The 11073-nt window shown below is 63.2% G+C and overlaps 1 protein-coding gene across 3 annotated transcripts in view; it reads left to right on the top strand.

Annotated features, from left to right (window-relative positions):
• DNAJB6 (DnaJ heat shock protein family (Hsp40) member B6) overlaps nt 1–11073 on the top strand; it is a 55710-nt gene that overhangs the window by 42451 nt on the left and 2186 nt on the right. For all 3 annotated transcript variants that reach the window (XM_067747592.1, XM_067747595.1, XM_067747593.1), the window contains exon 9: nt 7767–7970. In XM_067747592.1, coding sequence (XP_067603693.1) covers nt 7767–7970 — 204 coding nt within the window. The remainder of the gene's footprint in view (nt 1–7766; nt 7971–11073) is intronic.

Raw genomic sequence — 11073 nt, forward strand, 5'->3', positions numbered from 1 at the left:
ACGCCCTCCATCCCGGGGTGCTGTGATGCCTCAGGAACTCCCCATCCGAGGAGCAGGTTGCTGAACTGCCTGCCCCGCAGCTGTCTCCACAGACGTTAAACGAGTGAAGGGAGAGGCGGGCGCATGCGGGGCTGGCGGGTGCCTCAGAGCAGGTTAAGGGGCTCCACCCTCTGTGACGTTACCATGAAGGACGCTCGCAGCCGTGGTGCTGGGGGGAGGCCAACCCCACCAGCCCCTGACGGGAGCTTTCGACCCTTGGTGTGGATTCTGTGCAGGACTTAAGTTCAGAGGGGCTCGGACAGGAGAGTTCCTGCTGTTGTCTCCTTGACCTTTACCCTCGGTCCGTGATCCTGCCGTGTCCGCACAGCCGCAGCCAGCACCACCGCCCACCTCCTGCCAGAGCCTGGGCCCCTCCTGACTGGGTCCCCCTTCGCGTGACCGCCTTCTCGGTCCGTCTGATGGTCTGTCTGACGCGTCGCCACCGTGTCGCCTGCCCGCAGTCTGGCAGCGAGAATTAAGTCGCTCCCTGCTTAGAATCTCCTGCGAGGTGCTGGCGACTTGGCCGTGTGCCCGCTCTTCCTGCGTCCTGTCCCATCCTTGACGCCTGCCCTGCCGCACCCGCGTCACATCGTGGTCTGTGCCGCCTCCCGAGGCTTCCCCGCGAGCCTCTGTGCCTGGCTTTCTTCCCCATCCTGGGAGCGGCGCCTGCTCTTCCTCGTCTCTGCCCCTGCTTTTGTCTCCGCGTCCTCCGCCTTGTTGTGTCATGGTTTTCTGTTTGCGTGTGTCCAGCACTGAGTCCCTGAGAGCGAGGCAGCATCACGTGTGTCAGGCACTTATCAGGCCCTAAATATTTGAATCCTCTCTTGGGCCGGTGATGCATTTTTGGATGTCTGAGTCATCTACATTGGTGTCAGTGGTATGCATGATAGGAAGGAGTGTGGGATTAACCCCTGCCCCGACCCCTCAGAGAAAGGACGCAGCAGCCACCGCGCGGCCTGCTGGGTTGCGCGTATTTGGAAAGAAGCGGCTCTGTTTTTATATGAGGAAGTTTGCTCTCATTTGCGTGTTATCAGCCAGATTCCTGCTGCGCGTTGGGGCTCCACTTGGGGAAAGAAGCGGAGCACGGGGGTTGGTGGTTGTGCCCGAGGGACGGCGGCTGGAACAGCCCTGCATAGTTCCTCGGTGACCTCAGGGAGCTTTGCCACAGGGGCACGGGTGGGTTGCGCTTTGTTTTGAAATTTTATCTAACTTGGTGCTACAAGGCAGGATGTTTTCTGTTTCCCAAATGAAAAGGATGCTTGAATTGTATCCCACGTAAACTTTAGTTAAATTCATGTGCGTTAATAACTAATTTCTGCAGAGGAAAAAGTTAGCAGAAATTATGCCAAAACAGTAAATTCTGTTTGGGTTGTAAGAGTGGATGTGACTTATTTATTTTTCTTCAAGTCATGTGTTTCGCCTTTATATGGTAAATCGCTGAAACAATTAGTGAATCTTCCGTAGAAGAGGACTCTTTCAGCAGTTACAGAAACGTATGGAGATGTTGGAAGAGGCTGTAGAAAGAAGCCCAGAATGTGGTTGGCTGTCAGCAAGCGTGATGTTGGGAGTGGGGGGGTGGGATGGGAGTGGCGGTCATCTCTTCTTGGCGTCAGCTCTTGGAAGTTTAGGTTGTACCAAGAGGCCCCACGTGGATCTTTGACGGCGGGTGTGGGTGGCCTGCGTGGGGGCCTTCTCTTCTCATGAGGGGGGCGCGTCCTCCTGTCCTTAGCAGGTGCTGGACGTCGCTGTCACCTCCTCTGACGGACTCAAAGCGTCTGCCGTGTGGCGGCATTTTGTGTCCCATGACCCTTGGTGGGCAGCGCCCTTCTTTTGGAGAAGGTTTTTGTTCAGAGAAGAGCCAACCCTGGGACGCCCACTCCACCATCCACATGGGGCCGGGGGGCGGTCTGGAGGCACGAGGGGTCCTGTGAGTGCTAAGACCACCCCTGCCCCTCCCTGAAAGTGGTTGCCGCCGATGCTGAGTTCAGCAGCTGAGCATCGCAGAGCCCGAGGCTCCTTCTTTAAAGTGGAGGAGCACTGGCTGCAGGCGTTTTCTTGGGCGGGTGGTGGAGGCACCTGGGCTGTTGTCTGGGTGTCAGAGGGATCCTGTCTTTAGGGAAGAGTGTCTCGCTGAGGAGCGCCTCTGTGGGCCTCCCGGGCAGCGTCCACCATCTGGGAACCTTCCTCTCCGCTTCGGGAACCACAGGCTCAGGAGTTGTTTTGGCGACGGGGCTTGGGGCAGCGGTGTCTCCTCACGCGGCTGGACTCACAGCCCATCCTCTGAACCTGGAATGGAGCTGGGCCAGTGGCGTGAGTCCCTCCCTCCTGCCGTCTGAAATCAGGGCCCCACGTGCTTAGCCAGGGCGGCTGGGCCTCAGAGGACGGATCTCCGCATCCAGGACCCCCTTGCCCGAGGTCCGGCCTCCCTGCCACACCCTCGAGGCCCGAGGTGTCTCTGCTGCTTCAGCGGTTATGTCCCATAGCCAAGGGTGCCTTGCTGGGGGCTGGGGAGGAAGGGGGTCTGAGGGCAGAGCGTGGCACAGTCCGGCTCAGTCCTCCCCACGCCCACACCTGCAGGGGAGGGAGATCCCGGGCTCTGCTCTGCCTTCAGGGAGAGGCCTGGTTAGTCCCCTGTCACGGGTCACGTGGTCCAGCCCCCTGGGCCTCCCCGGACGAAGAAGCCCTTGGAGCTGGGGCGGGTCTTGTGGGAGGACTCGGGGCGTGAGGGACGCTGTGAGAACGAGGAGCCCCAGGCGGCACGACGGGGAAGCCCTGGAACAGACTGGGACGCACTGGAGCCGTCAGAGCGGATGCGGGAGAGGCCGCCAGCAAGGCCTCTGTGGAGCCCTCACCCAGGCGTCGGCGTCTGCCTCTGGAGCTCCGGCGCTGCTTTTCCCGGGGCCTCTCACGTCCCCTTGAGACGCCTGCCCTCCGGGGGAGGGGCTCCCCCTCCACCCAGGTGCTGGGCCGGGCACTGGCGTCCCTGGCCCCGTCTGCCCTGAAGGCAGAGCCACCTCTGCCCTTGAACAGGCCCGGGGGCGTCTCCGGTGCCCGGCTTCGGGGTGCACACGACAGCCGCTGGGGGCCGTTTCCAGACCTCTGCCATCTGCGTCCTGGAGCAGCTAGGGCAGCTCCTGGGGCGAGCCGGGCTGCGGCGCGGGGAGACGCGGTAGAGGCCTGTGTCGGTTCTGAGACGTCAGCTGGGCCCGGGGACAACGGCGCTGGGTCGGGGCAGGACGGCCTCCTTCCCTGCCCTCCAGGGCTGCCCGCTCTCCTTCTCCCGCTGCACGTCTGCCGAGCCTCCTGTGCCCCTCGGCTTCTCGTCTCCTGCTCAGGAGCCGTGGGACACAGCGGGCCGCATCGGTCCGCTCACCCCCGCTGTGTGCAGTGAGGCCAGGTCCCTGCAGGGCAGGCACCGTCGTGAACACGTGACGTGGCAGGAGTTGGCTGTGCTGATGGCCTTATTCAGAGCGGCAGCAGCAGCGGGCCGTCTTCTCGGACCAGGGGGTCCCGTGTCGCCCGCAGCTGGTTGCGCTTGTGGGTGTGGTGACCGCCCCTTCTGTCCGTCTGTCAGTGCCTGCTGGTATTCTGTGTGTAGTGCAGTGGGTTCAGAATGAGCGCTTGAGTGAACACAAGGGATTCCTTCCAGAAGGTGTCCAGCGGAGACGCTCAGATAAGCTTCTCAACAGCCATCTTTCTTCTTTTCCCCAAATCCTTTTCCCGGCACTTGAGAAATGGAGGAGCTTTATGGGGGGGCCTTGTGGGGTCTGTGGCTTGACCACCCTGCTCCAGACCCAGGGCCTCTGGGGCTCGTGATGTTGGAGGGCGGGCCTGGGCCACAGAGGTGACGGTGTAGGTGACGGTGTCCACCAGGGCCGGCTCGTGCGACAGTGAGGCAGGCACCCAGCTGTGTGTCCATCGCAGCTTCTGAAGGGCTCGCCTCGGAGCCTAAGCCCGAGAGTCCGGCTCTCAGCTGTGGGCCCTGCATCCATCCCTGGACAATCCCTGGTCCAGAGACGGTGCGGCTGGGCCCTCAGGGAGGGGTCTTCACAGAGGTGAGGCCGGAAGTGGGAGGGCGCCAGTATTTGCCCGGGGCGGCTGCCGGGGGAGGGGGTCCCCAGGACCCAAGAGTGTCCTCACCTTCACCCACAGCGGGTCCCAGTCTTCGGGGAGGTCACCAGACCCTGAAGGCCTGGAGTGTATACTGTGCTGTGCACTGGGAGTTGTTCCGGAACGCCAGGAGGAACGTCTTAGTGACCGTTTCGTCCTCTGACCAGACGGCAGACACGGAGCGTGCCCAGCGGCCCTGAGAGCTGGGGTGGCGGGGGCCTGGGGACGGGCTGGTGTGTGCAGCCGGGGCCCCGGGGTGACAGCACGGCTGAGGGGGCACGCTGGGCGGATGCGGGTCCTACGGGAGCCACCCGGCCTGTGCGCTGGCGCCGCTGAAGACCGTCAGGGAGCAGGGCAGGTGGCCGTGCCCTGCGCGGGACGCAGCCGGCGCTGTCCGTTCACCGGGCCTCCCGCGCCCGCCTGGCAGGTAAGTGTCGTCTGTGCCCACGGCCGTGTGGTCCTGCAGGTGGGGTTTCCCTGGGCGGAATGGGGCAGGGGGAGCACCACCTCTTCTGAGCGGCCGACAGGGACCCTGTGGGTTTGAACTGACCTGAGGTGAGTAACATAGCGGCGGGCCGGCCCCCGGGGTGCCCTTACCTCCTGGGATGCCCACCCCTACCACGTCTAGGCCCGTCGCAGTCACGCAGCCACTCAGAGTGAACACGCTGATGTGTGTTGTCCAGCACCTGGGATGCTCAGGCTACACCTGTGGGCAACGTGTCATCCTTAAGGTCTCATCAAAGCCACGGGGCGTGGTTGCGTGGTTGCGCCTGGAGCCCGGGAGGGGCCGGCTGCTCACCCTGGAGGCCTCCCCAGGTGGAGACAAGCTGAGCCTGTGGCTGGGCTGCTGGGTGCCGAGCTCCCTGGCCCTGACGCAGGGGCCGCGAGCCTGCAAGACCCTGCGGCCATGCTGGGGCTGCCCACGCTGCCCCACCTGCCGCGTCCAGTGCGGTCAGGTCGCCGTGGTGGTGTTCTGTTAGCCGCGGCTCCGTGGGGCCCCCTCCCCTGGGAGGGCTTCGTGGATGGGGGAGTCGTACCTGTGTCTGGACCCCGCAGAGCCCCCGGGGGGTGGAATGGCCCTGAGTGCCCCCAGCCCTGGCCCTGCCCTGGGACCCTCGCTCGCACACGTTCCTCCTTCAGACAGGCGTGTTCTGGGAGCGCTCTGCTCTCGAGTAAAGCCTGCGTCCAGTCGGTGCTTGATGACCCCCCTCGGCGGGCACAGGGGCGCCCCTGCTCGAGGGACGGGGAGCAGATGTGACGGCCGCGCCCGGGGCCTGCTTCCTCAGCTCAGCGGTCCGTTTGACTCTGAGAAGCCGCCGTGATGGTGGCCATAGGTCCCCAGGGGACTGCTAGGGGTGGCATCTGGTGTGACGGTGGTCAAGGCCACGTGCGCCGACCGCCAGGTGCTCTCTCCGAGCGCTGGCCGCACAAGCGGCTCGCGCACGTCTCTTGGAGGGAGGGGATGTGCTGTTGGGAAAGACGATGAGCCCGGGGCACCCTGCCGAGGAGCAGTACTGGGAATGTCGGAGGCCCTGCAGGGCGAGGAGAGCCTTAAAATGCACGCCCGGGGTCACCATACTTCTTTGCGGTGTCAGAGGAGGTATCCTCTGCGGAGCGGGGGCGCTGTGAGCGCGGGGTGGGGGGGCTGGCGTGGGTGACTGGGGGTGGGGTGAGCTGATGTGGTGAGAGGGAGTGCGGTGAGCGTGGGTGTGGTGAGCTCGGATGCGGTGAGCGCGGGTGCAGTGAGCGGGGTGTGCTGAGCGGGGGTGCTGTGAGCTCTGTGAGCTCGGGTGCGAGCGTGGGTGTGGTGAGCTCGGGTGCCGTGAGCGGGTGTGCGGTGAGTTCCGGTGCGGTGAGCGCGGGTGCGGTGAGCGGGGTGTGCTGAGCGGGGGTGCAGTGAGCTCGGATGCGGTGAGCCGGGTGTGGTGAGCTCGGGTGCCGTGAGCGGGTGTGCGGTGAGTTCCGGTGCGGTGAGCGCGGGTGCGGTGAGCGGGGTGTGCTGAGCGGGGGTGCAGTGAGCTCGGATGCGGTGAGCTCGGATGCGGTGAGCCGGGTGTGGTGAGCTCGGGTGCGGTGTGCGGGGGAGGGGTGAGCTCGGGTGCGGTGAGCGGGGTGCTGTGAGCTCGGGTGCGAGCGTGGGTGTGGTGAGCTCGGATGCGGTGAGCGACTGTGCGGTGAGTTCAGGTGCGGTGAGCGGGGTGTGCTGAGTGGGGGTGCTGTGAGCTCGGGTGCGAGCGTGGGTGTGGTGAGCTCGGATGCCGTGAGCGGGTGTGTGGTGAGTTCGGGTGCGGTGAGCTCGGGTGCGGTGAGCGGGGTGTGCTGAGCGGGGGTGCAGTGAGCTCGGGTGCGGTGAGCGGGGGTGCAGTGAGCTCGGATGCGGTGAGCGGGGTGCTGTGAGCTCAGGTGCGGTGTGCGGGGGAGGGGTGAGCTCGGGTGTGGTGAGCGGGGTGCGGTGAGCGGGGGTGCGGTGAGCTCGGATGCGGTGGGCGGGGGTGCGGTGAGCTCGGGTGCGGTGAGCGGGGTGCGGTGAGCTCGGGTGTGGTGAGAGCGGGTCGGGGCCAGTACTTGAGCTCAGGTGTCTGGAGGAGAGGGAGGGGAGGCCCCACGCCTGTACCCAGCACTGAACTTGGCGCTCAGGGTCGTGTAAATGGTGCGGAAATGATTGTAATCGCGCACCCCCATGAGAGAGCAGGTCTTCGTTACAGGGAGCATCTCTGCAGGGCTGTCGTCCTCCGCGTTGGCGGGGTTTGGGGGGCGGGGGGGGCCCGGCAGCGATGGAGGGAGGGTCTGCCTGGGGAAGAGCTCGAGTGGGCGAGCACCTCGGGTCACACTGGCTGTCACCTGCTTGGGGCTCAGCGGTGTGCGCCCTGGACGTCGTCGTTTGGGTGACGGGCCTACCCACCTTCCGGGGAGCAGGGTTGTTGAGGCACAGGAAGGCTACCGTCTGGTGTCACTGCTCCCATCAGACGGGTTGTGTCCTGCCTGCATTGTTACCAGGTTTCTGACAGCCTTTCCCTTAAGCCCTGCCAACCCGCCGTGTGACTGCTGGTCAGAAACCCCCCAGAGAATGAAATTTGAAGTTATTCGGTAACTATTATCATTCGTTTTTAATTTTATTGCTGGTTTCCACCTAATGTGCAAAACTTCTGTTTTTGGAAAGACCGAGAGAAACACGATGTGGAGAGCAATGAGCAATGTTCTTGGCTGTGTGTCTGGTGAAGGGGACCGTGCGTGCGGGTCCCCGGCCCAGAGCTCGCAGCCGCCCTGTGGCACGAGCGGGCGGGAAGCAGGGTGGCCGCAGGGCTGTGCAGGTCCTGGCATCACAGCTGCCTGAGAGAGAGACCAATGGCTGGCCCGGAGCCCACTCCTCCGGGGTGACACCCTTGTGCCGATTCTGAGGGTGAAATTTGTCATGGGGGCCCCGTCCTCCTCCCTCCTGAAGGTCGAGTGTGCTTTCAGGATTCGCTGCCGACCCCCTGGGGGCCGGGTGGGGAGCTGCCGCTGTCACTGGATTTCCACGCTCCTTTGGTTTCCTCTGTTCTCTCTGGGAAGATCCGGTTGAGGCACCAGGACCTCCTGCTGTGCAGCTCATGCCCGTCTCCGTCCTGTGCTTTCAGGTGTGGCCGACGAGGACGCCTTCGCAGAGGAGTGCCGGCGACGAGGCCAGCACGCGCTGCCCGGCCAGCCCGCCAGCACCAGTGCCCGTCCTCTGAAGTCCCAGCGGCCGGCCTCTGTGCCCAAACACGCGCCCCACCCCCCGGGTGAGGGCGAGGACCACCGGGCCGGCAGCAGCTGGGAGCCCCCGGCCGCGTTCCCCGCAGGTGTGCACGGGGTGTCCGCCGCGGAGCCTCCCCGCGGGGCTGCCTCCCGGCCTTCCCGGGGCCCCCGAGGACCGAGATGGCACCTGTGTTGCTGCGTCCTGGCCTGACGGACGGGCAGGCGGGTGGGGGGAGGCCGCGTGGAGCCCACATTAAAGCGGGGTGCCGGTCTCCCACCACGGCATGCAGTGTGTTGTTGTGGGCAGCAGCTGAGCCCCTTTGTGTAACTTCCAACTTCATACTGGGAGTCTGATCCCGCAGAGCGGCCCGCCCAGCCTCTCCTGGGGGCCCTGCGGCTGCAGCCATGCCTCCCTGCCTTGCTGTTGAGTTACAGGCAGAACCTGACACCCGCCCCCAGGGGTCCTGTGGTCAGGTGGATGGGTGCTGACCCACCCTTACCCCAGGGGAGGTTTCCCACCTCTGGATGCAGTGAGGCTTCGTGACCCCCTTTCTCCAGACCCTGCTCTGCCCTCTTCCAGCTTCTTGACCTGTAATTTCTTAGCCCAGATGGGTCTTCGAAGTGTGTTCCCTGTAGAAAGTTCTGGATTACTTCTGACGGCATGGCTGTGCATGCAGGCTGACCCCGGCTGAGTCTAAAGGCCGATGTAAATCTGGTTTGAGTTACTCATCAGTTTGAAGCGTTTGTGCCCGTCTTGACTCTCAGCCCTGGAAGTCGCCAGATTGACCACCGCAGGTTATGTGGAGGAAGAGGTGGATCCTTCCTTGGTCCCTTGTTTCAGGGTGACGTCTCTGTGTACGTCGTGAGGTTAGTTCTGTGAACCTAGGGCAAGAAAGCATCGTCTGCACGGGGAACTGGAAGGATGAGGTCTATCCCTTTCTTCTCCCAGAACTTTCTGTTGGGAGCTCTGTCCCTTCAGTCCCCTTCTGGTCCTTTTCATGTGGAGCAGGGTGTGTGTGTGTGTGTCTTGAGGAGGACAGGGGATTTGTCCCATCCACCCCCCGGAAGGCGGGTGTCCTGGGTTCTGAGCCAGGGTGCAGAAACCCGCGGGACTGCGCGGACCTGGCCACCGGCTGCCAGGGAGCAGTGCCACCCGAGGCAGATGGGCCATTTGGGAACGTTAGCCTCTTCCTGGGTAACTGAAAGAAAAATAGAGGTGATTGGAAGGGCCGTGTTCTGCCTCGAATGGGCGTGTGGCTGTTCTCCCCAGATTTACCGTCACCTCCTGGTCCTGGCCGCTCGTTGGCTGGACTTGGCGAGGGGCAGGGTTGTAGATGCAGTTTCCCTGAACAAATACGATTTGAACAGGGACTTCACGGGCTGTCCCTTTGGTTGGAAGGTTACCATAAACCTGGGTGTCTAAACTGGGTGCGAACATCCCAGTTCCCAGGAGTGAGGCACGTGGGCTCAGGCCTGCCCGGAGGAGCCTTGTTGAGACACCTAGCTGGCTTCCTGAACGGGAAGTGGACCTGGGGTCACAGTGAGGCCCGTGCTGCCTCTCAGCGCCAGAGACCAGGGCTGTGGACGGAAGGAGAGTAGCCACTGCTGGGGAATCAGCAGAAAAGAATTCTTCTTTGTGAAGTCTTGTGCCTTGTCAGTTTTTACCATCAGGTCCCTCCCAGGTGTCGTCTCCAGGTGGGGAAACTGTTGACTTACGAACCCCGCACATGCTCACACACGAGGGCGAGCAGTGGTCTTGTGCGTTTGCCGAACGCTTCCTGCCCGTGTTCCACAGCGATGTCGGGCGGCCAGGGCTCGGCCCGGCAGGTGCTGGGCGCTGCGGAGCACACCTCTTTTTTGTGTGTGGTTTGTTTCCTTCTTTCACATCAAGCTACGAGGCCTTCAAAAGAGTGTCAGAGTGAATCACCAAAGAATTAAAGATACGCTTTTTACATGACTAGAGTGAGCTCGTTTGACTTCTTATCGAGAGACGATAGAGCTGCTCCGGAGGAAGACTCCAAAACTGGGACAGTGGAAAGGCTGCTGGGGTAGCAGGGCAAAGCTAGGTGCCCGGTGGGTCAGGGCCTCCAGGGAGCAGAGTGATGGGCCCCCGTCCTGCCCCGCCACGCCTGCCCCTCCAGCGGGCACTCTCCGCGTGGGCTGGAGGCTCCCGCGGCCACTGCCTGCCAGGCTTTCACATTGCGGGCAGCTTTCTTAGAAGCGTGTGGTGAAGGGCTTGGTTCCCTACAAAGTGTCCGGTGCCCCCAGTTGGTGCTTCAGCCATGTGAGCAATCGCCGGGCTAGGTGCCCCCGGGGCTGGCGGCGTGGGCAGTGGCCTGGCGGGTTCTGAGGATTTTAGGCTAAAAACGAGCTCTCGCTTGTGACGCGCTCAGGCCGCAGAACATGGGCTTCGTTGCTCCTGGGAGCATCTCCCGTGTTGACGGTGCGGCCCGTGTGGTTCAGGGTCCGGGTGCAGCTGGGGGAGCCTTGGCCCGTCTGCGGGGGGAGTTCTGTGTTCAGCCCGACGGTGCCTTCTTGCCGGCATTCACTGTGTTGTTAACCTGCTGTGAGACGGGGTGACCGCCCCGGCTTTATTTCAGAGGACGCATCGCACGCCTCTCGGAGCCCGTAAATTAGACGGCGAGATGTGGATAAAGGATTAGTGTTTTTCATTTATGGATTCCACACACGCTGGAGGTCTATCGAGAATGTGCAACTGTGAAAAAGGAAAAATTATTCAAAGTGAAAAAGAAATTCACGAATGAAAGGATAACATTGATCCTTTAACTTCCCAGCTCTGCCCGGTGTGTGCCCGGGGGCCCCTTCTGGCTTAGGAGGTTCATGAGTGGAGACGGGGCCGGGGCCTGAGTATGAGGCAGGAGAGGGTCCCGGCGCCCCCGTGGCCCCCTCGGTCGGTCGTCGTGGTCGAGTGTGAAAGGGACAGCTGAGAGGAGCAACTTCTGGCCGGAGCAGCCTGGTCACAGGGACGGGGCTGCCGTGTGCTCGCGGTGGGTTAGCAGGTGTTTCTTTTCCTTCCTTTTGGCTTATTGTGCAGGTAGCTGAGGCAGGCAGGAGGACGCTGGGCGTGAGGACCTCCAGGGCCCCTGCCACGACCCCCGTGTCAGGGCCACTTCCGTACAGCACGTGACCCGGATGGCTGTGCTGCTGGGAGAGCAGGCAGGACACAGGCCGCAGAGCCCTGGGGGC

Source organism: Pseudorca crassidens, chromosome 8 (genome assembly GCF_039906515.1).
Source record: "Pseudorca crassidens isolate mPseCra1 chromosome 8, mPseCra1.hap1, whole genome shotgun sequence".
In the NCBI taxonomy this organism is placed as follows: domain Eukaryota; kingdom Metazoa; phylum Chordata; class Mammalia; order Artiodactyla; family Delphinidae; genus Pseudorca; species Pseudorca crassidens.